The sequence below is a fragment of the Nerophis lumbriciformis genome, linkage group LG37 (assembly GCF_033978685.3).
Source record: "Nerophis lumbriciformis linkage group LG37, RoL_Nlum_v2.1, whole genome shotgun sequence".
Taxonomy (NCBI): domain Eukaryota; kingdom Metazoa; phylum Chordata; class Actinopteri; order Syngnathiformes; family Syngnathidae; genus Nerophis; species Nerophis lumbriciformis.
Window position 1 is genome coordinate 22,323,479 of NC_084584.2, and position 26,657 is coordinate 22,350,135.

The following is a 26,657-nucleotide window of genomic DNA, read 5'->3' on the forward strand; positions in this document are numbered from 1 at the left end:
ATTAATGGACATTTTCAATTGTTTGATTTTGTTTTGCTGTTATAAATCTTTTTTTTTTACTTGGTCTGAGGAAGTATTCTAATTTTTTGAGATAGGATTTTTGAGTTTTCTTAAGCTGTATGCCATAATCAGCAATATTAAAATAATAAAAGGCTTGCAATATTTCAGTTGATGTGTAATGAATCCAGAATGTATGACATGTTCATGTTTTTAGTTGCATGACAGAAAATAAAGAACTTTATCAGAATATTCTAATTTTCTGAGACAGTCCTGTATGTTTGATGAAAGGTGACTATATGCATGAGTATATGTATGTATATGTGCTTGCATATGTTCCAAAACAGATCAGATAGTATAATATGTAATGAGTGATACATACAGTGATTACAAATACATTGGATGCAGCCATAACAGTTGACATACTTCACACAGAAGTCCTAATTTCTCAGTGATTGTAGGTCCAAACCTAATGAAGATTTAGACAAAAAGGGCTTTAGTAAGGTTTTTTGGTCGTTCTGTGCATTTTTTTTTACATTTATTGCGCCATCGGGTGCGCGTTAGGTTGCCTGCTGGTCACGAAACACTGCAGGAATGTGGCAGCAGAGTGTGCAAATAAGGCCGCAAAACTATACTTTCACGAAATAAAAGCATGATTTAATTGTAAGTTTATGACCTACAGTATGTTTAGAATAAGTAAACGTATTATTTTGGTTTAGTTTGTCAGAAAAATGAATGGCAAAAGGACAGCAATGGCATGCATCTGGGCACAGCCTTGGTAGCAGTCATGGCGCATGTTTAGTTGGCCATGCTCTCTTCATACACGACTTTGGGCTTAATATTTTGTCGCCATCTGTAGGATTTACAATGTATTACATGTATTTTCAGGAAAATTACTTAGTTGTTGGAAGATTGCAGTGAATTTCATTGCAATCTCCACAAAAACTTTTTTGTGAAGCGAGTAATATTAGCCCAAAATATTTGTATATTCTTTTGTTTTTTTCTTACATGCACTAAATTGCACCTTTTTACGATTATGCTTATATTTTAAATAAAATAAATTCCTGCTATTGTCCCATGTTAGCAGTTTTTGCACCAGTACAAACACCTTGTATGTGGAAATGTACTTGGCAATAAAAAAACAATATTTAAAATAGGTGTTATTACACAACTGGGTATGACACAATGTGAACACATAAGAGTATGCGCAAACATTTTTTTCTACATCTTTATTTTCATACAGTATTCACTGAATAATTTCAAACCTTTACATTTTTTACATACTGTATGTTTCCCCCCCATGTTCATGTTTGTGTGTCATGTTCACTGGAAGTGTTTTCTCGTCACTCATTCATACCGTCGGTTAAGTCAAGTCAAGTCAAAGTCACAGTTTAAGAGAGATAGGGGTAATTTTGAAGAAAATTGGGGCAAAAAATAAAAATTAGAGAAAAGAATAGAGGACATAAATAAAAAGAAATGAAAAGGACCAGAGTAGACACAATAACGAGGACTGGTCAGTGATGTTCTACATGAAAAGTACAAACATTGTAAACATTTGCAGCGTTATAGACGACATGATGTGACTAAGCCAAGCGTGGCGTTTGTTTCTGATACATTTCACACAAACGCCACAGTTTCTACAGGACGGAAGACAAATAAAGTCATGATTGTGATGTTTTGGTGTGATGACTATTCAATCTTGACCATTATTTCCGGAATATTAGGCAGCTTTTTTTAAACTCTCAACACAATTATCCAAAAATATATCTCAGAATATCCCCCATCAGAAAAAAAACCCCATTTTCCTGTGAAATATTCCAAAAATCCACTTCTCAGAAGTGATTGCATGTGAATCCCTGTCAATGTATCAGAAAATACATATAATACCTTTTCATGGAATTCACTGCACATTTATGAATCCCAGATTTTTTTAATAACTTAGAAAAATGTCAAGTATGAACAGATGTCATCTTTGCCTCAAGAGGGCCTGTTTATTTTATTTGATATATTGCAGTCTTCTGGGTTTGCTTTTGTTCTTCTGAACGCCCTCAACCAGAAATGGAGCACTTTGAATAACCTGCAGGAAGCAGGTGTTGGGAACTAAACATCACAGCCTCCAATTTATGTAGATCAACTTTGGTAAACTTGAAGGAAAGTGCCATAAATGGTTTACTTGAATTTTGTAGACTGCAACATACCCAAGAGGGGCCAGTTCTATGAGTCACTGTTTATTCAGGCGCCCACAGTAAAGAAAGACAACTTTTCCAGTGGCAAAATAATGTAACTTAAAAAAAAAAAAAGGTAAAGAAAATAGAGCAGCATTTTTTTTTTTTTTTTTTTTTTTTTTGCACAGTAAGTGTGCACATTCAAGTAAATAAAAGATATATCTATAAAGGAAAATAAATCTATAGGTCCAAGACAGATACATAAGAACCTCCAGTCTTTGTTGGTCAGATTGGCACTTTAGTGAATAGAGGAGTGCAGTTTTGAAGAAAAACTATTTCAACGTCACAATTTTCCACAAAATCAAAGCCTTTCTTGATAAATCCTGCTCAAGCACTTTTGTCATGTGGGGACGCTGTTGATAGGCTATTAACGTTATTGGTGGAGGTCTTCTAGGAGCGCACGTGTTCTGTGGAGAACATTTCGACAAGTGATTTTTAACGGGGACCACCTAAAAGTCCTCCACAAAACATACGAGGCTACAAAGTCACGCAGTCAAGCAAACAAGCCCGTCCTCACTCGGTGCTACTTAGTCATCAAACGTCACGCGACCACACTAACGCTCCGTTATAGTGCGTCCGCACTCATTCCAATAATCATAAGTCATAGTGGCTAAAAGCAATGACCAAAAAAAAAAAAAGTTTTTCAGAAGAAAATACCTCATCCTTAGTATGAAGGTCTGGAAAATTAAGTTGAATTACACTTTTTTTTAAATTATCAAATCTTACAAGAATAAAGTCATGTTAGAGAATATTTTTGTGCTTCAGAATAACAAAAAAAGTTTAAAAATTTCCATTTGAGCTAAAGACTTGAACGCAACACTCTGGGACCAGCATTGCTTTGTTTGTGTGAGATTTACCCAATCGTAACTTTTTCATTTTACCGCTTAATCTTGCAAAATCAACCTTTTTATAGTAAAAAATTGTGACTTTTATATTCGCATCTTTATTTTGTGTAAAATCACAAGCTTTTTTCTTGCAAAATTACAACTTTATTCTGATCACTTTTGCATGATATAGCATTAGTGTTTTTCCCCCAACAGTCCTATTACACCGTCGCACTTTTGTGGCACTTAAGATTTTTTTTGCGTTTCAAATACATTTTGAATGTTTGTCGAGAGGAAAAAAAAAAAAAAGCTAATTTACAAACTTTAGTTTAAATAAAGACGGAAAACGTTTCGGTTTTCCATACATAAATAGTCTTGCTAGTAGCCACTCATCAGTGTGACGTGTGCGTGTGCAGGTGTTGTATGCAAGTGTGTGTGCGTGTGTTTGTGTGCAAACAAATACATGAATATCAACGCAAATAATATTACCCGATTGAAACTACACTTTTGAATCACCGCAGTCTGCTGGCACATCTCCCACCACCGGGGCCGGAAGAGGTCCCATGGGATGACAACACGCAAATAGTCTGAATGGTATTCATCCACTAGCACTGTAGTACATGACACCATCACTACACTATTAGTACGGTAGTTAACAGCCAGACACCCGCTTCCTGTTCCGTGGCTGAGGATGTGCAGAGGCGGCGTGCGACAAAACACCATGCGACTACATGCAGACAGGAAGGGGGCATCGTGTTCGCACTGACTAATCTGGTATCCTTTCTCTGTAAATCTACATTGCTTCTACTGCTGCCCCCTCTTTCCTTCTGCCTTGTTAGATCACCTCCTATCTCAAATGTACTCTTATTAGTAACAACACACCACGAGCATTTGATCGCTACCTAACTAAACCACCCCTGACATTTCTAGATCTTGTAAACCTTGCCCACAAACACCCCCAAGTGCAGATTTAATCTACGTTTTCCTCCCACACAAAAAAATATCCTGATGAAAACAAAGTCATGTCAGTTTGCGCCCCTTCCCTGCGTAGATTTTGATCCCTCCCTTGAGGACGTCAGCCTCTCCTAAAAGTGCTTTCCATAAAAGAAAAGTGACCTAAAACCCAGTAAGTGTTTAGGGTAGAAGGCAAAAGGGGAGCTTTAAAGTACATTTGCAAAATTGCACTAAGTCAGGCCGTTATCCAGAAGGTGGGTGCCTTTCCTCAAAGTAGGAATGTCCTATTTGGAAAAGAAACTCATCAAAATGCCTACAAATATTCTTATCATTACTGCCACTAAAAGACCCCCCCACCAAAAATAAACCAAAAAACAAACAAACAGTGGCAGCAAGATGTGTGTGTGCGCTGTAAGTCGGGGTACAGGTGGTCTCAGATCAGCGATAGAGAACAGAGGTATGACATCTAGAAATCGCTACTCCTCCTCCCCAATCAAATTGGACAAATCTTATCCTTTAGAGTTGAAAGCCCTCCATGGGCGCCTCCTGCTGGGGGAACAGGAACTGCTGGTTGGCCTGGTCCACCTGAGGCGCCAGACTGCTGTCTTCGTCTTCCACGCCGAAGTAGTGCTCAATGAGGTCAAAGGCCTTTTGGTAGATCTCCTGGTTCTCGTGGCTCTGGAGGAACTCTATCTTGTCCAGACCTACAGCAGGGAAACACTGCATTGACTACATCTGTGTCAACGTAAAACATGACAAAATACACTTAATACACTGGAACCTCAAATTATGAACCTAATTGGTTCTTGAACAAGGTTTGTAAATTTAAAAGTTCATGTAGTGAAGCAAATTTCTCCACAAGAAACAATGTAAATATGAATAATGGGTTTCAGCCTCAACTAAAGTCCATATTTTAGTGAAGGTTGTACACTTTTTTACACTATGTCACATAAAATAAGGAGGTGAAGAATTAACTGTTTCTTTATCAACAAGCCAAAACGACGACAATCTAAACTGTCCTGTATGCGCTGCTCTGCAAACATGTCTCATTGGTTCCCTCACAAAAGATCAGCAACAACAAAAATCTTTAACTTTAACAACCATATTGCTACAATAATAAACATTAAAATGAGTAAAATCCACTTACTTTACATAAAGCTGATTCTGATTAACACCGTAACAGAGAGAGAAGGGAATGTAGGGGGCGGCGGGGAGGGACTGTGTGTGCGCTCGAAAGAAGCGACACTGAACGAGAGGTAGTCTTCTACTCTGCTGTGAAATAAATCTGCTTTGGCATATTTTTCCAGAAAAGTCCATTCTCTTCACAATTAAAAGCTTGCTGTGATAGTAATATACATGCAAGCAGAAATGGCTACCAGCAGGACACAAAATGAATGAATGACGCATTCCTACGCAGCGACATAGTTCGCAAACGGAGGCTTATTTGTCTGGATCTAAAAGTTTGTTAACTGAAAAGGTTGCTAATAGACGGGTTCATAAATCGAGGTTCCATTGTATTGTTTTTTTGTCTAAGACTGCCTTTTTTTTTTCAGAAGGGACAAAGAGATGGGAATCAAATGTTTGGATTCTGGGAATCATTTGCCAGTTTTGTTAATGATTCCCTTATTGATCCCTGACGGCGCACAAGACGTCACACATAATGCCACAAATGCTCAAGTGTCAGTCACGAGGAAGCATTGCAAAGTTGGTATTTCATAAAAGGGAGGAACTACTACAAATATGCAGAAACATTAGCACGCACAATGTTAACTTCGAATGAATGGGACGTTTTGATACCCTCTGAGCCAAAAGTGCACCTCCACCGGCGGCAGAGCGTCATCTGTTGTTAATACTGCAGGTAAATGACACTGCCGGTCATTGTAAAAGCTGCTATTATTAACTGTAAACATGAACTGAATGCTTCTCATGCATTACATTAGATGATGAGGCAGCGTGTGACTGGCTCAGAGGCTGTATGCCTCCACCCTGTCTGAGAAGTGTCCTCCACAGTGAAGGCACCGTGATTGGTCAGGAAGGTACCGGTAGTGTATGGCTTCCTGAAAAATAAGATATGCTTATTTTTCTGCAAAATAATAGTTCATGTTCATGTTTATGGCAGAATGCCCAGTTCTATTAGATGTGACTTGTATTTGTCACTGAATGACATTGTTCTGCTTTTGTGCTCAGCTAATGTATTATTTTAAAACAATTATCTGCATTTCAATGGAAAAAAATAGCTGAACATGTTACTGGACATTCTTGTATAAATGCCATAAAATAATTGTTGTATTTTGTTTATTTCTACAGATGAATACTTATTTTAGAGTTACTTGTTAAAACAAAATACCTGTAATTTTTCTGGAGACTCCCTGCGCCCTGGCACCCCATCTTAAGACCTCCCTGTTGTGTTTGTTAGAGATGGGAACCTCTGAGCAACTCACAATTCAAACCTATACCAGTTTATGGGGTGACTATTTGATTAAGAGAATTGATTTAACACAATTAAAATGTATTATTTGGTGTAATACAGTGATTCTCAAACTGTAGTACGCCAAAGAATCACTTGATTAAAATAGTGTTTTATTTTCCTATGTTCAAATGCGGTGTTACTATTCAAACTGCTTGTAATCGATTTAGAATCGGAGAGAGTCACAATTTAGATTATTGACCAATTTTCTTAAATAACCCCTAGTGTTTGTACATCAGAATGAGAATCATCTTTATTGGCCAAGTATATAACACAAGGAATTTGACTTGGTTCTGTGCTCCCTTTGTTCAATGCAAGAAACAAGGAAAACGCAACGACGACGAAGAGCGCATTATCGTGGCAGATGGTACTGCGCACTACATGTTTCTTTTCTAAACTAAACAAATGTGATGCTAATCAACGTGTTTGTTGTCTTTTTTCAAATGAGAATCGATAAACTGATTTGTTATGCAGAACCGAAAAAGGAATTGGAATCGTAAAAATCTGATCAATTCCCATCCCTGGACACACAACAGGCTCCCTCGGATTGGTTCTGACGAGGCGACAGTTAAGTGTTTAAAGTGACCAATCAGAAAGAAGGATTGTAAAGTCGCTGTGCATCTATTAAACACATCGCAAGCTCAAATATGAGTCCACGCATGAGCAAAAAGAGGCTGTGCGAGCATAAAACGAGTCTGCACACAGCGTGGGTTTTACGCACAAGGATGCTGGTGCTGTTTTGACGCCATTTATAACACTGCAATATAGAAGCTACCGTTAGCATGAGTGATTATTTTGATAATTTCTAGCATGCTTGGGACCCTGTCTGACCAGGCACTGGAAAAGACACCTGCTAGTCCCTACTTTTGCCAGTGGAAAAGCAACAGTTAGCAAGCCAAGTATGTACTGTGCTGTGGAAAATTGACCACTTTCATTTGACACTGTGTTTCTGTTAATACAGTAGGCCTTAGCATTTCCTGCAGTACCGTAAGCTTCTTCGATGTGGCTGCAGTACGGATTGACTCCCGTGCCGTTGTTCTCCTGCTTGGCCTCCTGCTCGCCCAGCCGCAGGATGTTCTCCAGGCCGTTAAGGGCCACCTGAACAATCTTGGAGTCCATCACGGTGAGCAGATCACAGAGCGGTTTGATACAGTTTAGGTTAACCAGATACCTGAAGTGCCACCACACAAACACATACAAAGACATTCGCAGCTGAACCCAATGAGAAAGAAAGGGGAATTAATTTAATTTAAAATCTCGTAAAAACCTGATCTGTTCTGGTGTTCCTCCAGAAGTGGCGTTGGAGATTGCCCAGGCAGCCTCTTTCCTGGTCCTGAACTCAGCTTTTTGTAGGATTTCAATCAGCACCGGGAAGATGTTTGCATCAATAACTGTCTGTAGAGCAGAATAACCACACATCAGAACGACAGGTGCCCCCAGTGTGTGCCGTGTTGCACCTGTATCTGTGCTCGGTTCCCTGCTGTGATGTTGGAGATGGTCCAGCAGGCTTCTTTGCGGATAGACTCTCTGGCGCTGCTGAGCAAGTGCAGCAGACAAGGCAGGGCGGAGCAGTTCAACACCACCTGTCCACAGCGATACAGTCTTAAAAACAGCCGTAAAAGACGTCTTAATGCTGATCGGCAGAGACTCCCACCTGTGTCTGGATGTCATCTCCTGTCACGATGTTGCCCACCGCTCTCAAGGCAGGAGAGGCCACCTTATAGTCTACGTGCCTGCAAAACAGGAGGCGCGTTAACAGGCCGGGAATTTTACCAGCGGGACGTGCGGCGACGCAGGCTTACATGAGCAGCTCTATGAGGCGCCTGCAGACCCCGGAATCGATGACAGCCTGGATTTTGTCATTGGGGCCGTCTGAGAGGTAGGAGAGCGCCCAGCATGCATCTGCCAGCAAGTCTGGGTCGCTGCTAAATAAAAGTCTGGAGAGTACCGGAAGACAGGGCGACACCTACAAGCACAATGTATTCTGGCATAAACATATCTTTAAAAAGGACAACAAAGTTCTGTATAGAGACTTTTGGCTGCAGGCAAACTCCCGAAGTAGGTTTTTTTTCAGCATCTGGCAGATGGTTGCTACTCTGTGGTTGAGTGAAACTCATGCATGTAACACTTGCACTAATAGTAGCTCAGTCCGTCTCTTCAGGATTTTGCAGACTTTTTTGTGATTGTTTCGGCCTAAAATGGCTGAATTCACAGAAGCTTTTTCAGAAAGTTGCGGCAAAAGTTGCAACGTTTTGAGACTTATTTTATTTCAATAACATTGAATCAACTTCTGATTTTATGAATATGTTATCAATGTTTTATGGGTTCCTTATAAACCTAACCTCAAAAAGCACAGGACTGCAAAAAAACAAAACACTTTATTAATGTTTTATTCGTTTTATATAGCACAGACCTAAAAGTAAACGCTAAGGCCTCTTTCATGCTGCAGGTCAATTCCGATTTTTTTCCTACGTGTCGGATATTTTCATGTCATACTTTTTCCAAGTCCGACCCAGGCCTCTTTTGTATGTGGTTATAAATCCGATATGTAGTCGATTCGACTGCAGTCTGAACAATTGGTTTGCGTTCATCCGGCTAGTAAGTTATCAAAAAGCAATGAGCGTCTTAATTCTTCGCCAAAATAAACAGTTGCAAAATAGAAAATTGACAAATGAACAGAAAACTTGCAAAAATTATATGTTTTAGGAACTTTTGTGAATGTTCCACCACTCCTGTCTCCAACTGCTCACCCAAACGATCTTCAGAGCAGACGTTGAAGCAAATCTCGCACAGAATGCGAGAGCCAAAATGCCTGGACTCTTCTTTCTTATTCTTCTACACGCACTATACAGAAAATCCTTGAAACTGCCACAAATGCACCAGGACTGAGAGCTACTAGAATTGAAGCCATGTTTTACTTTTGCAAACACTGCAGCACACGTGAAATGTCTGCATGCAGGTCAGATTGCGTTAAGTTTGGACGTTACAATTTTTTTTGTAACGTGAAAGACTACATGAAAAGATCGGATTTGCTCAAAAAATCCGGATTGGACATCCTAGCAAATATTCTCCACAATACCACATTTACCTCCGCAAGTTACGAGCATTTGTGAACGAATTATAGCAGTAGTTATTGTTTGTACATGAGAGACTCATCACACATCAACATCTCTCACCTCTAGATGCAGCCTCTTTGCTAGGTCAGCATTGCAAATGAAAATATGTTCTTAATTGCCTTACCCCTGGATAAATAATGTTTACAAAATATAAAAAATACATGTAAAGTAGGAAGTGAGGATGTCGGTCTGTTATCAAATGTTTATATACGTACTACCGTAAATTCAGTATTTAGCTTTTTTTTCCCCCGTACGCTTTGACCTTGTGGTTTATAAAATGGTGCGGCTAATTTATGGATTTTTCTTCGCTGATGGCCACAATGCAAATAGCATTCATAAAACACAAGCAAATACATTGAAAAGGGGTGTTATTGTTTGTGATATGGTTCAATCTTTTGGCCAAGTTCTCTCACTGCAGGTGTTGCGGGTGAATGTCTACAGTATTTCCGTCTTCTAAACGTCCATAGCATTTTTAGTTTTATGGATTCTTCATTCATTACTCCAAGCAACAAGTTTTACAATGTAACTAAAACAATTTATATTTGCTAAACCGTCTGTAGGAGTGTTTTCATGCATATTTGTAAGGGCTATCGTAATGTAATCAAGCTGGTGTTGTTAGCATTAGCTAATATGCCAACATGTTTACAAGCATCTGTGTTAGTATTATTACCTTTCAATGGCATTATTTTTGTATTTTTTCAGTTTCACTCATTTCTTAGTAAATTCACCAAAATGTCACCGTGGACTTATTGAGTCTGTTTTGCTGACTGGAGAGCTAGCTTCCGCTGCTAGTGGGTCCATGAAGATGACTTCTGTTTTGTTTGATCAGCCGTTTTACTGCTATGTTACAGAATTAATGAATGTAAATGAACAGTTACAAAATATTTTTGTGTAAATAACTAATTTTATAACATGTAGATCTGTGCCTTATAGTACACGGTGCACCTAATATATGGAAAAATATTTTTTCTTCTAAAATGTAGTGGGTCGGCTTATATAACAGTGCGCTCTATAGTCCAAAAATATGGTACATTACCCAAAAGGCTTAGCACTGTAGACCAGAACCAGAAGTAGCTCTGAGCTGCACAGGGGGCTACAATTATGCCGTTTGAGCAATAAAGAGTTGATATATTGTTACATGCTATTGTTCCTGCTTAGTCTGCACAAGAAACAAGCATACGTTTTGATTAAACAATTAACATGCGCGTTTGAGCGCCTCTTAAGAGACAAATTCAAAGGGCTAAAATGATGCTAATTGGTCAACATATGCGGGGGATTGGTTGAATTTGAGTTATTTGGCCCAATCGCGACATACTGGAGGGACTGATCACTAACTTAATGTTGACTGAGTAGTTTACTCCTATCTCTGGTTAAAACATTGGTTCTGTTGTGGCTGTGTTGTGCAATACTTGTCAATAAACGACCCTACCCCTTTCTCATGCACAAATGAACCACCCAGCTATTTGCAGTAATTTCACAATAAGTTAATCGCATCGGTGTAATATACTACATTAGAAACAGCCCTCTGTATAATACACAATATTGCTTTTCTGAAAGTGTATATTTTTTGTAAAGGCAGCATTGTTTTCTACTGGATTTATGCAAGTGTACCAAATAAAACCTCAAAAAAAAAATATCGCTGTGTTTTGATTCATGGCAACAACCTTTTCGAAGGCAGGCGGAGGGTTTTTTCCTCTGCAGAGATTAGACAGAGCCCACACAGCATTCCTGGTCATGGTCAGTCTTGTGGATTTAGTCAGGAGCCTGCAATAGCAAAGACAAGCAACTGTTGTATGAAATGTATCAGACACATAATAGTTAAATGTATGTTGTTCGCTTACATTAATAGAGGTGGAAGGATGTTACAGTTGAGCACATAATCCCTGCACACAGCACTGTCCCCTGCGATATTGCCCAGCGCCCACACAGCCTGAAGGACAAAATAACACACACCCGTAAAAAAAATAAAAATATTTGGGGTCATATGGCTATGGATGCAAAATACAACATCCCAGTCTTACCTGCTCCTGCACATCCTCAAAGTCAGAATTAAGTAGCTCTATGAAAATGGGCACAGCTCCGGCTTCAATGACAGTCTTGGTCTGCATGGGCGTGCCTGATGCGATGTTGGTGAGAGCCCAGGCAGCTTCAAACTGCACACGCACGTCACATCAAGGGCAATAACATGCATTCTTTAGGCTTATCTCACTTCTTTTATCAGCCCTCTTAGTTCATGCTCACCTGTAGCGTACAGTTGTTCTTCCTCTTTAGGAACTCCACAAACCTCTGCACTACTCCAGCCGTGTTTATAACTTCATTAATAGGAGGGTTGGGCTCTAGAAGGAACACAAAGGAAATAGGTTAACCTTTTTTTTTTATTCCTCTCATGGTGGCTAATATGAACAACATGATACCTTTAGAGAGAAGCTTCCTAAACTTTTGTGTCGTGGCGAGCTGAAATTCCGGGTCCTCTGAGAAAAGCATTTCGACCATGTCTCTGGTGATAACACCTTCCTGCAACACACGTGCACACTGCTTGAGCACTGCAACCCTCTACTTTGGGGCTGGACGATTGTGGCAAAAATAATAATCACAATTATTTTTAAATGACTATTGTACCGGTAATCACAAATAACACGATTATTCATTATTTGAAAACATGAGTATTTATTGTACCACTAAAACTCAACTTTAAATATTTAAAAGAACAAAGAGATATAAATTAGTAAGGAATAAACAAGTATAAACATTAAATAATAATTGTAATAGTACATATACAAGGAGCCATATGTAATAATTTCATGTCAGGTCATCATTAAATGGCCCTGATATATCAAAAGGCAAAAATAAATCTAAATACCTTTACAACTGATAACAGTAGTTCAGACGGGATATGCTCATTTCAAAATTAGATTTACAGCCCCGAAATCTTGTTATTGTTTTCATTTCGATGTCCCACCCTCTACCGTTTCACCAATTAGAAAGTCCGTGAGTGTGTTACATCCAGGTTTCCAGTTACGCACCACCCTCTTTGTCTAGCTACTACCACTGGTAAAGTTACTAAACATGTCAGAGACTTAGTAAATCTAAAAGGCGTTGTTACGATTCTCAACTTATTCATGACAAGGCCAGGAACAAAACAAGAAATTGGATCAGGGATGCCTTTGAAAGATGAAGACGATTGAAGGCGGAGAAGATTTTTTCATCTAACGCCAAACTTGCTAATTTCTTCCTTGATAGGTAAGTCAGGTATTTAAGTTTTCTTATTACTTGTAATAAATGGAAATGGACATTTCGTATGTAAACTATATTGTCCAATACAGTCTATGATCTTGTCTAACAAAGCTTGTATGTTCGTGCAACGAATGCTTAGTGTGATGGTGCTTCGCTACTAGTGTAATGCTTAGCATGCAAGCCCAGTGAGGACACATCGACATACAGGCTAACGGGGGAAATATATGCCTGAACTGAGAGGACAAAATATATTTTCGACAAATAAAACTTATGTGGATATGGGTAGTGTCGGTGCCTATTTCGTTCTCAATATGCTGACACGCTGAGGAAATGGGTTCCAACATCCAACTGTCATCATGGCAATGTAAAACATATGGAGACAGCCAAATCACATGATAAAATAATTCCTCATTTGTGTAACCTATAGGCACACCTTGGTAAAATGTATTCTCTTTAGTTTTGGGCGTACATTAGGCTGCTAAGCATGCTCTACTTATTTTCACCAGTATAACAATTGCTAGCGTTGGTTGCAGTTTGTTTTAGTCTTTGTTTTCTGATAGTACTGACAATAAACATATAATTGCCATTTGTTGTGATATTGTTTGCATGCATGATGTACTTCTTCCTGAAAATAGCCTAATTCTGTGTAAAATGTGTTGGTTAGAGATTTGTTATTGACAAAACGCTTGTCGATTCATTCAGCTATTATGGTCCCAGCACCTCAACCCCTAGTAAGAGGCAGTGGAAGTTTGAAGTTCCTTGGAGTAGATTGAGCTGGATTTGGCTGCGTATCTGGCAACCTCAGTCAGGGAGAGAGGGAGGGGACTACAGAATTTTGACTGTGATTGCAGTACCATTTCTGGCCACATTATTACATGTAAATAAATGATAAATGGGTTATACTTGTATGGCGCTTTTCTACCTTCAAGGTACCGGTACTCAAAAAGCTTTGACAGTATTTCCACATTCACCCATTCACACACACATTCACACACTGATGGCGTGGCACCTTTAAATAACAGTAACAATATGTAGCTGGGATAGGCTCCAGCGCCCCCGCGACCCCGATGGGAATAAGCGGTAGAAATGGATGGATGGATGGAATATGGAAAAAAAACATTTTCTGTTTTATTTTTTTTTTATTCTGTTTTTTCCACCTTTTACACTTATTTTACCACCATAGCGTGTGCTTTTTGTGTCATAAGTCAATTTTTTAAATAAAATATTTGTTAATAAATGCAAAAATCCTCACATTTATTGATTGATGCAATACATATTTGGACAATTTTGACCAGTATTTTAAGTCAAAGCTTAATAATTGAGTACATGTATCAATGCGTGCTTTAAGTATATTATGCTCTTGTAAGGTACTTTTTTGAAACCTTTATTCTGTTAGCACTGTCATACCGGATGTTGTGCACAGCAACATGTGAAGGAGAAAGTGTGCTGTTGTTCTGAGCTTGACGTGTCAAGACGACTTTAGGCAGTGTTAAAAAAAGTTGTAACTGCTGTCCTGTTTCTACGTTACTCTTACATTGTTGATGTCGATCACAACAACACAAGCATATGACATGTATTGTGGGTGTATAGATTGTTCTCGCTAGCTTTAATTTCATAGTTTAGTCACTGTTTCAAGTGGTCGTCTCCACATTGTGTAGTTCAGGACGAGGTGGTTGAGTGTTTCAGGGATGAAAAAGCGCTACCGGGCACATTATTATCCGAAACAAATGTTCTTTCTCCTCACAATGACAGCATTTCACTCACAGTAATGTCAATTTCCCCTGATATTCTGCGTTTAATAGCGGATTTTGTTTTATTGGTCAATTCTGTGATTCCGTGAATGCGGAAATCATATGGCCTTACTTTTCTTGTTGAGTTTAGTGATAACTGATTAGACATACTAGTGCCGTGTCAAATAAAAAGATAAACAACCATGGTGAGGTCCTGAACTTTGAGTAGACGTGGTCTTTTTTCCCTACTCATACGTATAATCATCCGTTTCACCATTACAAGCTCAGGGATGTGCACGCATATTGCGTGGCCCATTAATTAATTTTTTCTCAGTTATAAAAATGTTATGATTGTGAGAAGCCAAAATCAAAATCGATAAAAAATGTGTCCAGCCCTACTACTACTACTACTACTACTACTACTACTAGACGTAAAATAATAATGTTTCATTTTGTATTGTTCTCATTTCATAATTTTCTCCAAAAGGCAATAACAGAATCTGAATGTATTTGTTCCAGGGTCAAGCTTGAGGCAATAGTTCCACGTGGCATTTATGTATGAAGAAATAATCATTGACAAAGGTCATCTAATATTTTGCATTTTTAAAGGTTAGCCACTGTTTTGGGAAACATATAACCAATAAAACCTCTATTGTAAAAGTAACGGCATCTATAGATACTGTGTCAACATTTAATGTTAAACCATTCAGAAACAATTACAATCTCACATATATTCTGAAATAATTTTATTTATGTCAATTATTTTGTGAGCTTTAGTTTTGTTTGTGATTTCAAAACTTTACAAGTTTTTGTTTGCAGTGTTTTATACAATGTATTAATGAATAATTAATTTGCTCTTTAAAATAAGAAAATATCAATAAACATTAATTTATATTAATTAATTCAATGGGTTCTTCATTTTTATTAATTTCCACAAAAAAGGCATCACAGAATTATTTCTTATTCTAAAATATTGTGGGATTACACGACTAATGGTTTGTAACTTTAGAGACGCTTTTCTAATTATATTTAAAATTTTGATCCAATTCTGAATTATACGACCTTTTGGTGTGATGGTGTGAGATTCTGACAACCTTAGACAAAAAAAATCACAATTTCACTGTAAGGTATTATAGTTACAGCCACATAATGTGATATTTTTATATTATCGAAAGGAAGAGGGAAAAAAAAACTTTAGTAGAAAGTAATTTTAAGCAATAATAGATAGAACATAATAGAAGTGGAGCATATACATTTAAAACAGCTATAACAAATGTTCATATATAATATAGTGAGAATAATAATAAAATGATGCTCTTAATGTACCGTATTTTCCGTACTATTAGCCGCACCTAAAAACCACAAATTTACTCAAAAGCTGACAGTGCGGCTTATAACCCGGTGCGCTTTATATATGGATTAAGATTAAGATTCATTTTCATAAAGTTTCGGTCTCGCAACTACGGTAAACAGCCGCCATCTTTTTTCCCCGTAGAAGAGAAAGTGCTTCTTCTTCTACACAAGCAACCGCCAAGGTAAGCACCCGCCCCCATAGAACAGGAAGCGCTTCCTCTTCTACTGTAAGCAACCACCCGCCCGCGTAGAAGAAGAAGAAGAAGAAGAAGCGCGCGGATATTACGTTTCATTTCCTTTGTGTGTTTACATCTGTAAAGACCACAAAATGGCTCCTACTAAGCGACAGGTTTCCGGTTCATGAAAAGACGCAATCTCTCCATCCGCACACGGACTACTATTTCACAGCAACTGCCTAAAGACTTTCAAGAAAAGCTGGCTACTTTCCGTGCATATTGTAAAAACAAGATAGCTGAAAAAAAGATCCGGCCAGAGAACATTATCAACATGGACGAGGTTCCACTGACTGTTGATATTCCTGTGAACCGCACTGTGGATACAACGGGAGCACGTACGGTGAATATTCGCACCACAGGGAATGAGAAGTCATCCTTCACTGTGGTTCTAGCTTGCCATGCTAATGGCCAGAAACTTCCACCCATGGTGATATTCAAAAGGAAGACCTTGCCAAAAGAGACCTTTCCAGCCGGCGTCATCATAAAAGCTAACTCGAAGAGATGGATGGATGAAGAAAAGATGAGCGAGTGGTTAAGGTAAGTTTACGCGAAGAGGCCGGGTGGCTTTTTTCACGCAGCTCCGTCCATGTTGATATACGACTCCATGCGCGCCCACATCACGCTGGTTTTTAATATATTATTAAAGTTTGACTGACCTATCTGACTGTTTTTTTGACATTCCTTTAGCGCAGTTAGATGCGGCTTATAACACGGGGCGGCTTATAGGTGGACAAAGTTTTGAAATATGCCCTTCATTGAAGGCACGGCTTATAACCCAGGGCGGCTTATGGTGCGGAAAATACGGTAGTCTACAGTTGCAAAAATGGCAACTCAAGTGCAAACATGTTTATATTTTCTTTGTAAAAAAACTGAAAATAAATGCAATCACTAGGTAGTTTAAGAATGATTGATAAAAAAACACTTTAGGAAAATATAAAAAATAATAAATAAAAGTAGGCATGTACCGGTAGCTTAAAACTGAACATGTTTTGGAAACTTGCTGACAATTTATCCACGAGAGTGAGTTGGAGTTGTTGAAGTACGTATTTATTAGAAGACTTTAAATTCGGTGCATGGTAAATATGACATCATATACAGTCGTGGTCAAAAGTTTACATACACTTGTAAAGAACATTATGTCATGGCTGTCTTGAGTTTCCAATCATTTCTACAGCTCTTATTTTTTTGTGATAGAGTGATTGGGAACGGCATGACGAAGTTGGGAGAGTGGCTGTGCCAGCAACCTGAGGGTTCCTGGTTCAATCCTTGTTACATGTCCCTTGGCAAGTTTCACTGAAATAAGGCGCTTTTGGTAGCCATCCACAAGCTTCTGGTTAAATTTTTGACCACTCCTCTTGACAAAATTGGTGCAGTTCATCTAAATTTGTTGCTTTTCTGACATGGACATGTTTCTTCAGCATTGTCCACACGTTCCCAAAGTCAGGACTTTGGGAAGGCCATTCTAAAACCTTAACTCTAGCCGGATTTAGCCATTCCTTTACCACTTTTGACGTGTGTTTGGGGTCATTGTCCTGTTGGAACACCCAACTGCGCCCAAGACACAACCCCCAGGCTGATGATTTTAGGTTGTCCTGAAGAATTTGGAGGTAATCCTCCTTTTTCATTGTCCCATTTACTCTCTGTAAAGCACCAGTTCCATTGGCAGCAAAACATGGTTTTTGTGTTCCTGGGATTAAAGGCCTCACCTTTTCTCCTCCAAACATATTGCTGGGTGTTGTGGCCAAACAGCTCAATTTTTGTTTCATCTGACCACAGAACTTTGATGATATCAACTTTGGTGATAATGATGCTGCCATGAAGGCAAGAATTGCTGACATATACCGTATTTTCCGCACTATAAGGCGCACCTAAAAACCACAATTTTTCTCAAAAGCTGACAGTGCGCCTAATAACCCGGTGCGCTTTATTACGATTCATTTTCATAAAGTTTCGGTCTCGCAACTTCGGTAAACAGCCGCCATCTTTTTTCCCGGTAGAACAGGAAGCGCTTCTTCTTCTACGCAAGCAACCGCCAAGGAAAGCACTCGCCCCCATAGAACAGGAAGCGCTTCACCCGCCCCCATAGAACAGGAAGCGCTTCACCCGCCCCCGGAAGAAGAAGAAAAAACGCGCGGATATCACCGTACGTTTCATTTCCTGTTTACATCTGTAAAGACCACAAAATGGCTCCTACAAAACGATCCGGTTCATAAAAAGACGCAATCTCTCCATCCGCACACGGATTACTACCGTATTTCACAGCAACTGAACCGCACTGTGGAACGGGAGCACGTACGGTGAATATTCGCTCCACAGGGAATGAGAAGTCATCCTTCACTGTGGTTCTAGCTTGCCATGCTAACTTCCACCCATCCAAAAGAGACCTTTCCAGCCGGCGTCATCATAAAAGCTAACTCGAAGGGATGGATGGATGAAGAAAAGATGAGCGAGTGGTTAAGGGAAGTTTACGCGAAGAGGCCGGGTGGCTTTTTTCACACAGCTCCGAAGGCGAACACACCTTCACTAAGACGGGCAGATAGCGCCGGTCGACATACGCCAACATCTGCCAGTGGATCGTAAATGCCTGGGCAGATAGTTTCGGTCACAACTGTGGTCCGACCTTTCCGGAAGGCAGGATTCACAGAACTGCTGCACAACAACAGCGACACTGACTCCGGTGACTTCGACGAGACGGAACCGGCCATTTTGGATCCCGTATTCGCCCAACTTTTCAATTCGGACACCGAAGACGAAGAATTCGAAGGATTTACGAATGAAGAATAACTTCAGAAGGTGAGCGCTATGTTTATTTTGTGTGTTGTGACATTAACGTTCGAGCAACATTATGTTGCTATTGTTCTACACCATTTTGAATTTTACTATGTTTGTGATTGCACATTTGCGTACATTTTGGGACAGAGTTGTTAGAACGCTGGTTTTCAATATATTATTAAAGTTTGACTGAACTATCTGACTGTTTTTTTGACATTCACTTTAGCGCAGCGTTTTTTTGACATTCACTTTAGCGCAGCGTAGGCGCGGCTTTTAGTCCGGGGCGGCTTATTGGTGGACAAAATTATGAAATATGTAATTCATAGAAGGTGCGGCTAATAATCCGGTGCGCCTTATAGTGCGGAAAATACGGGAGTGGCTTAGCATTGTGAAGGGACGTTAGCTGCTATCGAGGACACGACATTGCATTGAGAACGCATTGGTTTGCTTGTCGCTTGTGTCATCAACATGCACTCGTCGGCCAAATTTATATCATTTATATCACGCTACCCTATACCACGGAATACCTTAAAACCGTGAATAGTTCTGTTTCTATCCCAAACCACCTGAGAGAAAACGACAAGTGAACCTGTTGCTGTGAGGCATAAGCACGTAAAATGTGACACTCACAGTTGCTGGTAAATTGATGAGCGAGTCCACAAGGGGGCTCTCCAACATGGCCTCCTCTTCAGTGAGGACGTCCACGTTCCTCCTTTTGAAGAGCTGTGGACAAAAAGGAGACGGCTCTCTTCACATTTTTTTTTTTTACACACTGAGGTTAAATATGTGTAAAGATTAGCCATACCTGCTGCTCTCGTTTTTGCTTCCTGAGTTGGATGACCTCATCCTCTCGCCTGCGCCGCATCTCTTCGGGGTTGAGCGCCTTGTTCTTGTAGCGGTTCATCCGGGAGGTATCCTTGGCCGGACTGGCTGACGGCTCTGTTGGAGCACGTGGAGAATGCATTCATTTTGGGAAAGAGAAGTGCGTGAATGAGGAAGAACGCTATCCTATTGCAGGATATCAGGATGCTTGTAAAAAAACTAAATATAAAAACGAGTAACGATGAGTGGACAACATGGCCTAAAAATACACACACACACACACACACACACACACACACACACACACACACACACACACACACACACACACACACACACACACACACACACACACACACACACACACACACACACACACACACACACACACACACACACACACACACACACACACACACACACACACACACACACACACACACACACACACACACACACACACACACACACACACACACACACACACACACACACCAAACTATTCAGCAGAACAAAGGTCAGTCGAGTTAAAAGGCAGAGTTTGCATAAACGAGTGCCCACGCAAAAGACAAAACTGACCATTCTCAGCATTTGTGCAGCCATGCCACCATAGCAGGGCATTGGGCAGACCTGTGTGTTGTTGCCCATGGCAACAAGGGAGCGACTCAACAGTGAATTCTGCAGCCAACAGCATAATGGTGCCAGACCTCAGAGTCAGAGGGCTTTAACCACAACACCAAGGTTATCTGAGGTTAAATGTCAGAACTACTGTTCCCACTGAGTTCATACTGTGCTTTTGGGGCATTATCACGATTTAAAAAGCTTAGAGATCGTTAAAATTCACTCATGTTGGACAAACCGCAATTAGCTTCCCAAAAACTGCTGTAAAAGCCTCATACATATGTCCTCATGTATATGTCCTACCAATCTAAAATGGGTTTCTTACGTATATGTAAGACATTTTGTTTTTAACCCATTAAAAGCCAGTATCATTATATAACTATGCTTATTTAAACTGAATCAAACAAATAATTTCCATTAAATCATACTTGCCAACCTTGAGACCTCCGATTTCTGGAAGTGGGGGGGGGGGTCGTGGTGGTGGTGGTGGGGGGGGGGTTTAAGACGGAGGAGTATATTTACAGCTAGAATTCACCAAGTCAAGTATTTCGTGTATATATATATATATATATATATATATATAAGAAATACTTGACTTTCAGTGAATTCTAGCTATATATATATATATATATATATATATATATATAAATAAGAGAAATACTTGAATTTCAGTGTTCATTTATTTACACATATACACACACATGACACTCATCTACTCATTGTTGAGTTAAGGGTTGAATTGTCCATCCTTGTTCTATTCTCTGTCACTATTTTTCTAACCATGCTGAACACCCTCTCTGATGATGCATTCTGCCTCGTCTCCTTGTTGTGTGCGCAGTTGTGCACTCTTTAAAAGCCGTAGATGTTATTGTCACATATGCATGTACAGTAGATGGCAGTATTGCCCTGTTTAAGAGTGTCACAACATTGCTGTTTACGGCAGACAAACTGCTTTATGGTAGACGAAAACGTGACTGCTGTTGTTGTGTGTTGTTGCCGCGCTGGGAGGACGTTAATGAAACTGCCTAACAATAAACCCACATAAGAAACCAAGAACTCCCCCTCCATCATTCTACAGTTATAACGTGATTGGGCAGGCACGCTGTTTTATTGTGGGAAAGCTGATGTGAAAACAGGCTGTCGACACGTCACTCAGGTCCGCCTAAATTTCGGGAGATTTTCGGGAGAAAATTTGTCCCAGGAGGTTTTTGGGAGAGGCGCTGAATTTCGGGAGTCTCCCGGAAAATCCGGGAGGGTTGGCAAGTATGATTAAATACATTAAGGAGTTTACATTTTTTAGAGCCAAAGATGAGTCAATGGTCAGCAATAGAGGTGGGGAAAATATATCGATTTTTAGATGCATTGCAATTCAGACATGGACGGTTATAGAATCGATTAACAATCGATAGTTTATTTACTTATTATAAATAAAGTAACGCAGACCGTTCGAAACTTTGGTTGACTGCAGCGTGCCACCTCACCGAGAGATCCGACCAGCTCCTTTACTACTGAGCACTTATGGTCCAGTTTTGCACACATTTACATTAATTTAATAAATGGAGGAATTAATTTACGTAACTGTTTCTTATTTCAAATGATTTGAGTTTTTTTGAGTTGCAAGTGATAAACGTTTATTCAGTGAAACGAAAATAAATGTAAAACTGCATTAATATACATAAAGATGCATCAATAATACATTTTTAGCCGAATCGTACAGTAGCTCCTGAATCGTAATCGAAATCGAATTGTGAGGTGCCCAAAGATTCCCACCTCGAGTCAGCAACGACGACGACTTTAATGCTGCTGTAAACAAATATATTTGTCCTCACCTTAAACAAGTAAATCTTTTAAAAAATACTCCTAAATTATTCATTGGAAGTGTGACCCATTAAAAAGGCTGTGCGCGTTTTAAAATTATTGTTGGAGCAAGGCAACAGAAAACAGACTGTGGTTGTATTTGTGGTTGTATTGTATTTGCATAAAGTACTATTTTTACAATGTTTTTTTTAATGTAAAGAATAGAGATGTCCGATAATATCGGACTGCTGATATTATCGGCCGATAAATGCTTTAAAATGTAATATCGGAAATTATCGGTATCGGTTTCAAAATGTATGACTTTTTAAAACGCCGCTGTATACACGGACGTAGGGAGAAGTACAGAGCGCCAATAAACCTTAAAGGGAGAGCATGTCCCAAATTCCAAGCTGCTGTTTTGAGGCATGTTAAAAAAAATAATGCACTTTGTGACTTCAATAATAAATATGGCAGTGCCATGTTGGCATTTTTTTTCCATAACTTGAGTTGATTTATTTTGGAAAACCTTGTTATATTGTTTAATGCATCCAGCGGGGCATCACAACAAAATTAGGCATAATAATGTGTTAATTCCACGACTGTATATATCGGTATCGGTTGATATCGGTATCAGTAATTAAGAGTTGGACAATATCGGAATATCGGCAAAAAAGCCATTATCGGACATCTCTAGTAAAGAACTTTGCACTACATTTTATAGGTATTAAAAGTGAGATACAAATAGTTTGATTTGATTTGCATGCTTTTAATGTGGAAAAAACTAAAAACTAACAATAGACCATGGAAATCTTAAAGGGATCACATTAAGATAATGCTGCACCACAGGAGGCATTTTTCACTGTGACATTTTTAGTCGTGATTTTAGCGTTATTTAAGGAACATAGGACAACTATGTTTTCACAAAATGTTGAAATAACATACTCTGGCAAATTTCACCTATATCCATACAACACAGCCAACATGGTTTGAAAAAAACCTGCACCAAGAAGCAGGGTGAAATAAAGAGGATTTACACAAAACAAGTGGCTCGAGTTATTCTGTCACAGCAAATTGTGTATTGCTATAAGGGCTGTGAATCTTTGGGTGTCCCACGATTCGATTCAATATCGATTCTTGGGGTCACGATTCGATTCAAAATCGGTATTTTTTTTCCAATTCCACACGATTCTCGATTCAAAAACGATATTTTCCCGATTCAAAACGATTCTCTATTCATTCAATACATAGGATTTCAGCAGGATCTACCCCAGTCTGCTGACATGCAAGCAGAGTAGTAGATTTTTGTAAAAAAGCTTTTATAATTGTAAAGGACAATGTTTTATCAACTGATTGCAATAATGTAAATTTGTTTTTAACTATTAAATGAACCAAAAATATGACTTAATTTATCTTTGTGAAAATATTGGACACAGTGTGTTGTCAAGCTTATGAGATGCGATGCAAGTGTAAGCCACTGTGACACTATTGTTAATTTATTTTTTATAAATGTCTAATGATAATGTCAATTAGGGATTTTTAATCACTGCTATGTTAAAATTGTAACTAATATTGATACTGTTGATAATATTCATTTTTGTTTCACTACTTTTGGTTTGTTCTGTGTCGTGTTTGTGTCTCCCCTCAATTGCTGTGTTTATTGCAGTTCTGAGTGTTGCTGGGTCGGGTTTGGTTTTGGATTGCATTGTTATGGTATTGCTGTGTATTGTTTTGTTGGATTGATAAATAAAAAAAATAAAAATCCAAAATTAATATAAATTAAAAATCGATTTAAAAAAAATGAGAATCGATTCTGAATCGCACAACATGAGAATCGCGATTCGAATTCGAATCGATTTTTTCCCCCACACCCCTAATTGCTATACGTGCAATATTATTTAACACTATAGCCACATGAACGCGGTGGTTTGACAAGCCTCATGTCAAAAACTGCAACATTCGCTTAACGTTGTACATTTAAACCGACGTACATATAAGACCGTCTCGACAAATCACCAACTATATTAGTGCTAGTATTATAGCTAAGCTAATCAACAGTAACCAAGGGTGCTAGCCTACCGTCAGCTAAGCTACAGTGTGCACGAATCCTCGTAAACTGTTGAAACACGAGTACAATCATGACAAAAAGTTAACAATAAACGTGTTAATAAAGATTATGTGTTATTCGAAATAAACACATCCAAGCCATCAAAGGGACCACTGGTTGAGGTAAATGTCAATTTCATAAGCATTACAGCAATGAGTTAGCATAGAGCACCGAGCGTATGTCTACATTCAGACGCAACGACACAACTTACCCATTGTGCGCTCTGTTGTTTAGGTGTAAGGCGCGGACTAGAAAAATACAAATCAAGTTTTAAATCCTCTTCCCTCGCTTTATGGTCAATAATTTTGCTCTGGTAAGTTCGGCAATATGTCTGCCGGAGGCGGAAACCCTATATAATGACCACTTCCTGCCAGCAGGGGACGCACCACATCCACAAACGGCCACGTTCTTTCTTAATTATTTATTCTTTTCTTTCCCCACGAGTTGTTTTTTTTACAATTAACATTATCAATAACAGTAAAGCATATTGTTTGGATTTCTTCATTTATTCACGGGTTTGTAGGTTTGGCGCAGTAAAAAAGCAACATACACCAGGGAGCCTTATTTACAACGTCAGATGACGAAACCACGAAATCACGCGAGACTTTCCCTTCACTCACATCTATAAAAGACTCAGTGGCGACACTGCCACCTGCTGGTCGTTTTAGAGAACTTCCCCTTTTCACACTATCTTATAACTCAACCCCCATACAAATTGTAATTTTTATAATTAATACCATTCATAGAAAGCATATTGTTTGGATTTAAAAATTTATTCACAGGTTTGGCGCTGTAAAAAAAGCAACATACGCTTTGGTGCCTTATTCACAACGTCAGTCGACGAAATCACGCGAGACTTTACCTTCGCATTTATATAAAACACTCAGTGGCGACACTGCCATCTGCAGGTCGTTTTGAAGAACTTCCCATTTTCACACTATCTTGTTATGTATATGTATATGTATATACATCCATCCATTTTCTACCTCTTGTTCCTTTCAGAAGCCTATCTCAGCTGCATTCGGGCGGAAGGCGGGGTACACCCTGGACAAGTCGCCACCATCAACACAGATAGACAACATTCACACTCACATTCACACACTAGGGCCAATTTTTAGTGTTGCCAATCAACCTATCCCCAGGTGCATGTCTTTACATTGTATTTTCAAAAATGATCAATAAAAAGATTACAAAAAAATTATAGCCATAAAAAATATTTGATGTTTTTCAAGTTAAAAAATCAATTAGTTAAATACTTTCATTTTTAATGAATTAAAAAGAGTGTATGTATATTAAACAGTCAATAATTTATTTAGAATGTAAACAAATAATCAGAAGTTCCCTTTATTTATTTAATTTATGGTGCACTAAATACTATAATGAATTAAAGCGGACCATGCTGCTTTATGTGGGACATGGAGGCCAGCTGCAGTTGGTAAACTTTTAAATAGATCATGCATTAACAGATGAAAACTCCCTTGGCTAAAACCGAGTCCCACCCTGGCCATGACAGTGAGTTTCACAGACTGAACATGGCGCTGTGATGCTGTTGCCAATGTTTACCCTTCACATGTTTATGTGGGTTTCTATGCAGGGAAGTTTTTTTTAGCCTCCCTTGGAGAGAAGTGTGCTGAATTTTGGACTCCTGGAGAAATGCTGGACAATAAAGGCAAGACAAGAAAATATGGTGGTATAAGCACTTAAAACTCAACAACATGATAACCAATGGAATGGCTCCACTCTTGTTTCATCTGCATATCTCCAGTCATGACTCCCCTGTGGTTTTAACAAATCAAACATTAGAGGTTAGTGTTGCACAAGTGTGGTCAATTTGCTTGTAAATTGCTGTGCTTTATGACTATGCAGCATTGTCCTCGACATAACATGGGGCCCAATGGGGGGGTGGCTCATATGTGAGATTTGCCTGAAACAGACAATAGGGGGCAATGTTGCACAGATAAAACGCCAAAAGGGTGCATAAGAAAGGGCGTGGGAGGTCAAGTGATTACAGATATTCTGTCATGATGGCAATTTCCTCAGTAGCAAAAACACTGCACGGATCCGAGTGCGGAAGTGCGGGCGTACCTAATATTTTGACTGACCACAGACCGGTTCAGATTTTGGTGTGCGTGACCGTTCCAACAAATAATTATTGATAGTAAAGACGACATCGCTCAGAGGTTATTTGCTCATCATCACTTCCATACGGCGGGGATAATTAGCAGACATAAGGACCCCTTCCAGTACGCCTCATTAGTGACCACAGCGAAGAGTCAGCATGTTTTACATGAGCTAAAAAGGCTTATTCAGCGCATTGACCACATAGATGAGTGAACTGCCAACCAGTATCAACATTAGTAAAACATTGCTTGACTGACTTTGAGGAAAATTGTTATTCTTTAATT

At 39.1% G+C, this 26,657-nt stretch overlaps 1 protein-coding gene across 1 annotated transcript; it reads right to left on the reverse strand.

Moving 5' to 3' along the window:
• Positions 1 to 1,139: 1,139 nt before the first annotated feature.
• kpna6 (karyopherin alpha 6 (importin alpha 7)) lies at positions 1,140 to 24,692 on the reverse strand. The gene is made up of 14 exons (XM_061931398.1): positions 24,464 to 24,692; positions 19,714 to 19,847; positions 19,539 to 19,631; positions 11,998 to 12,097; positions 11,825 to 11,919; positions 11,605 to 11,736; positions 11,425 to 11,513; positions 11,248 to 11,347; positions 8,270 to 8,433; positions 8,122 to 8,200; positions 7,925 to 8,050; positions 7,735 to 7,862; positions 7,454 to 7,638; positions 1,140 to 4,704 (listed from the first exon to the last, which is right to left on the reverse strand). Exons 1-14 carry the CDS (start codon positions 24,465 to 24,467, stop codon positions 4,517 to 4,519), a joined length of 1,617 nt encoding a protein of 538 aa, XP_061787382.1. The 5' UTR covers positions 24,468 to 24,692; the 3' UTR covers positions 1,140 to 4,516.
• Between the last annotated feature and the right edge of the window lie 1,965 nt (positions 24,693 to 26,657).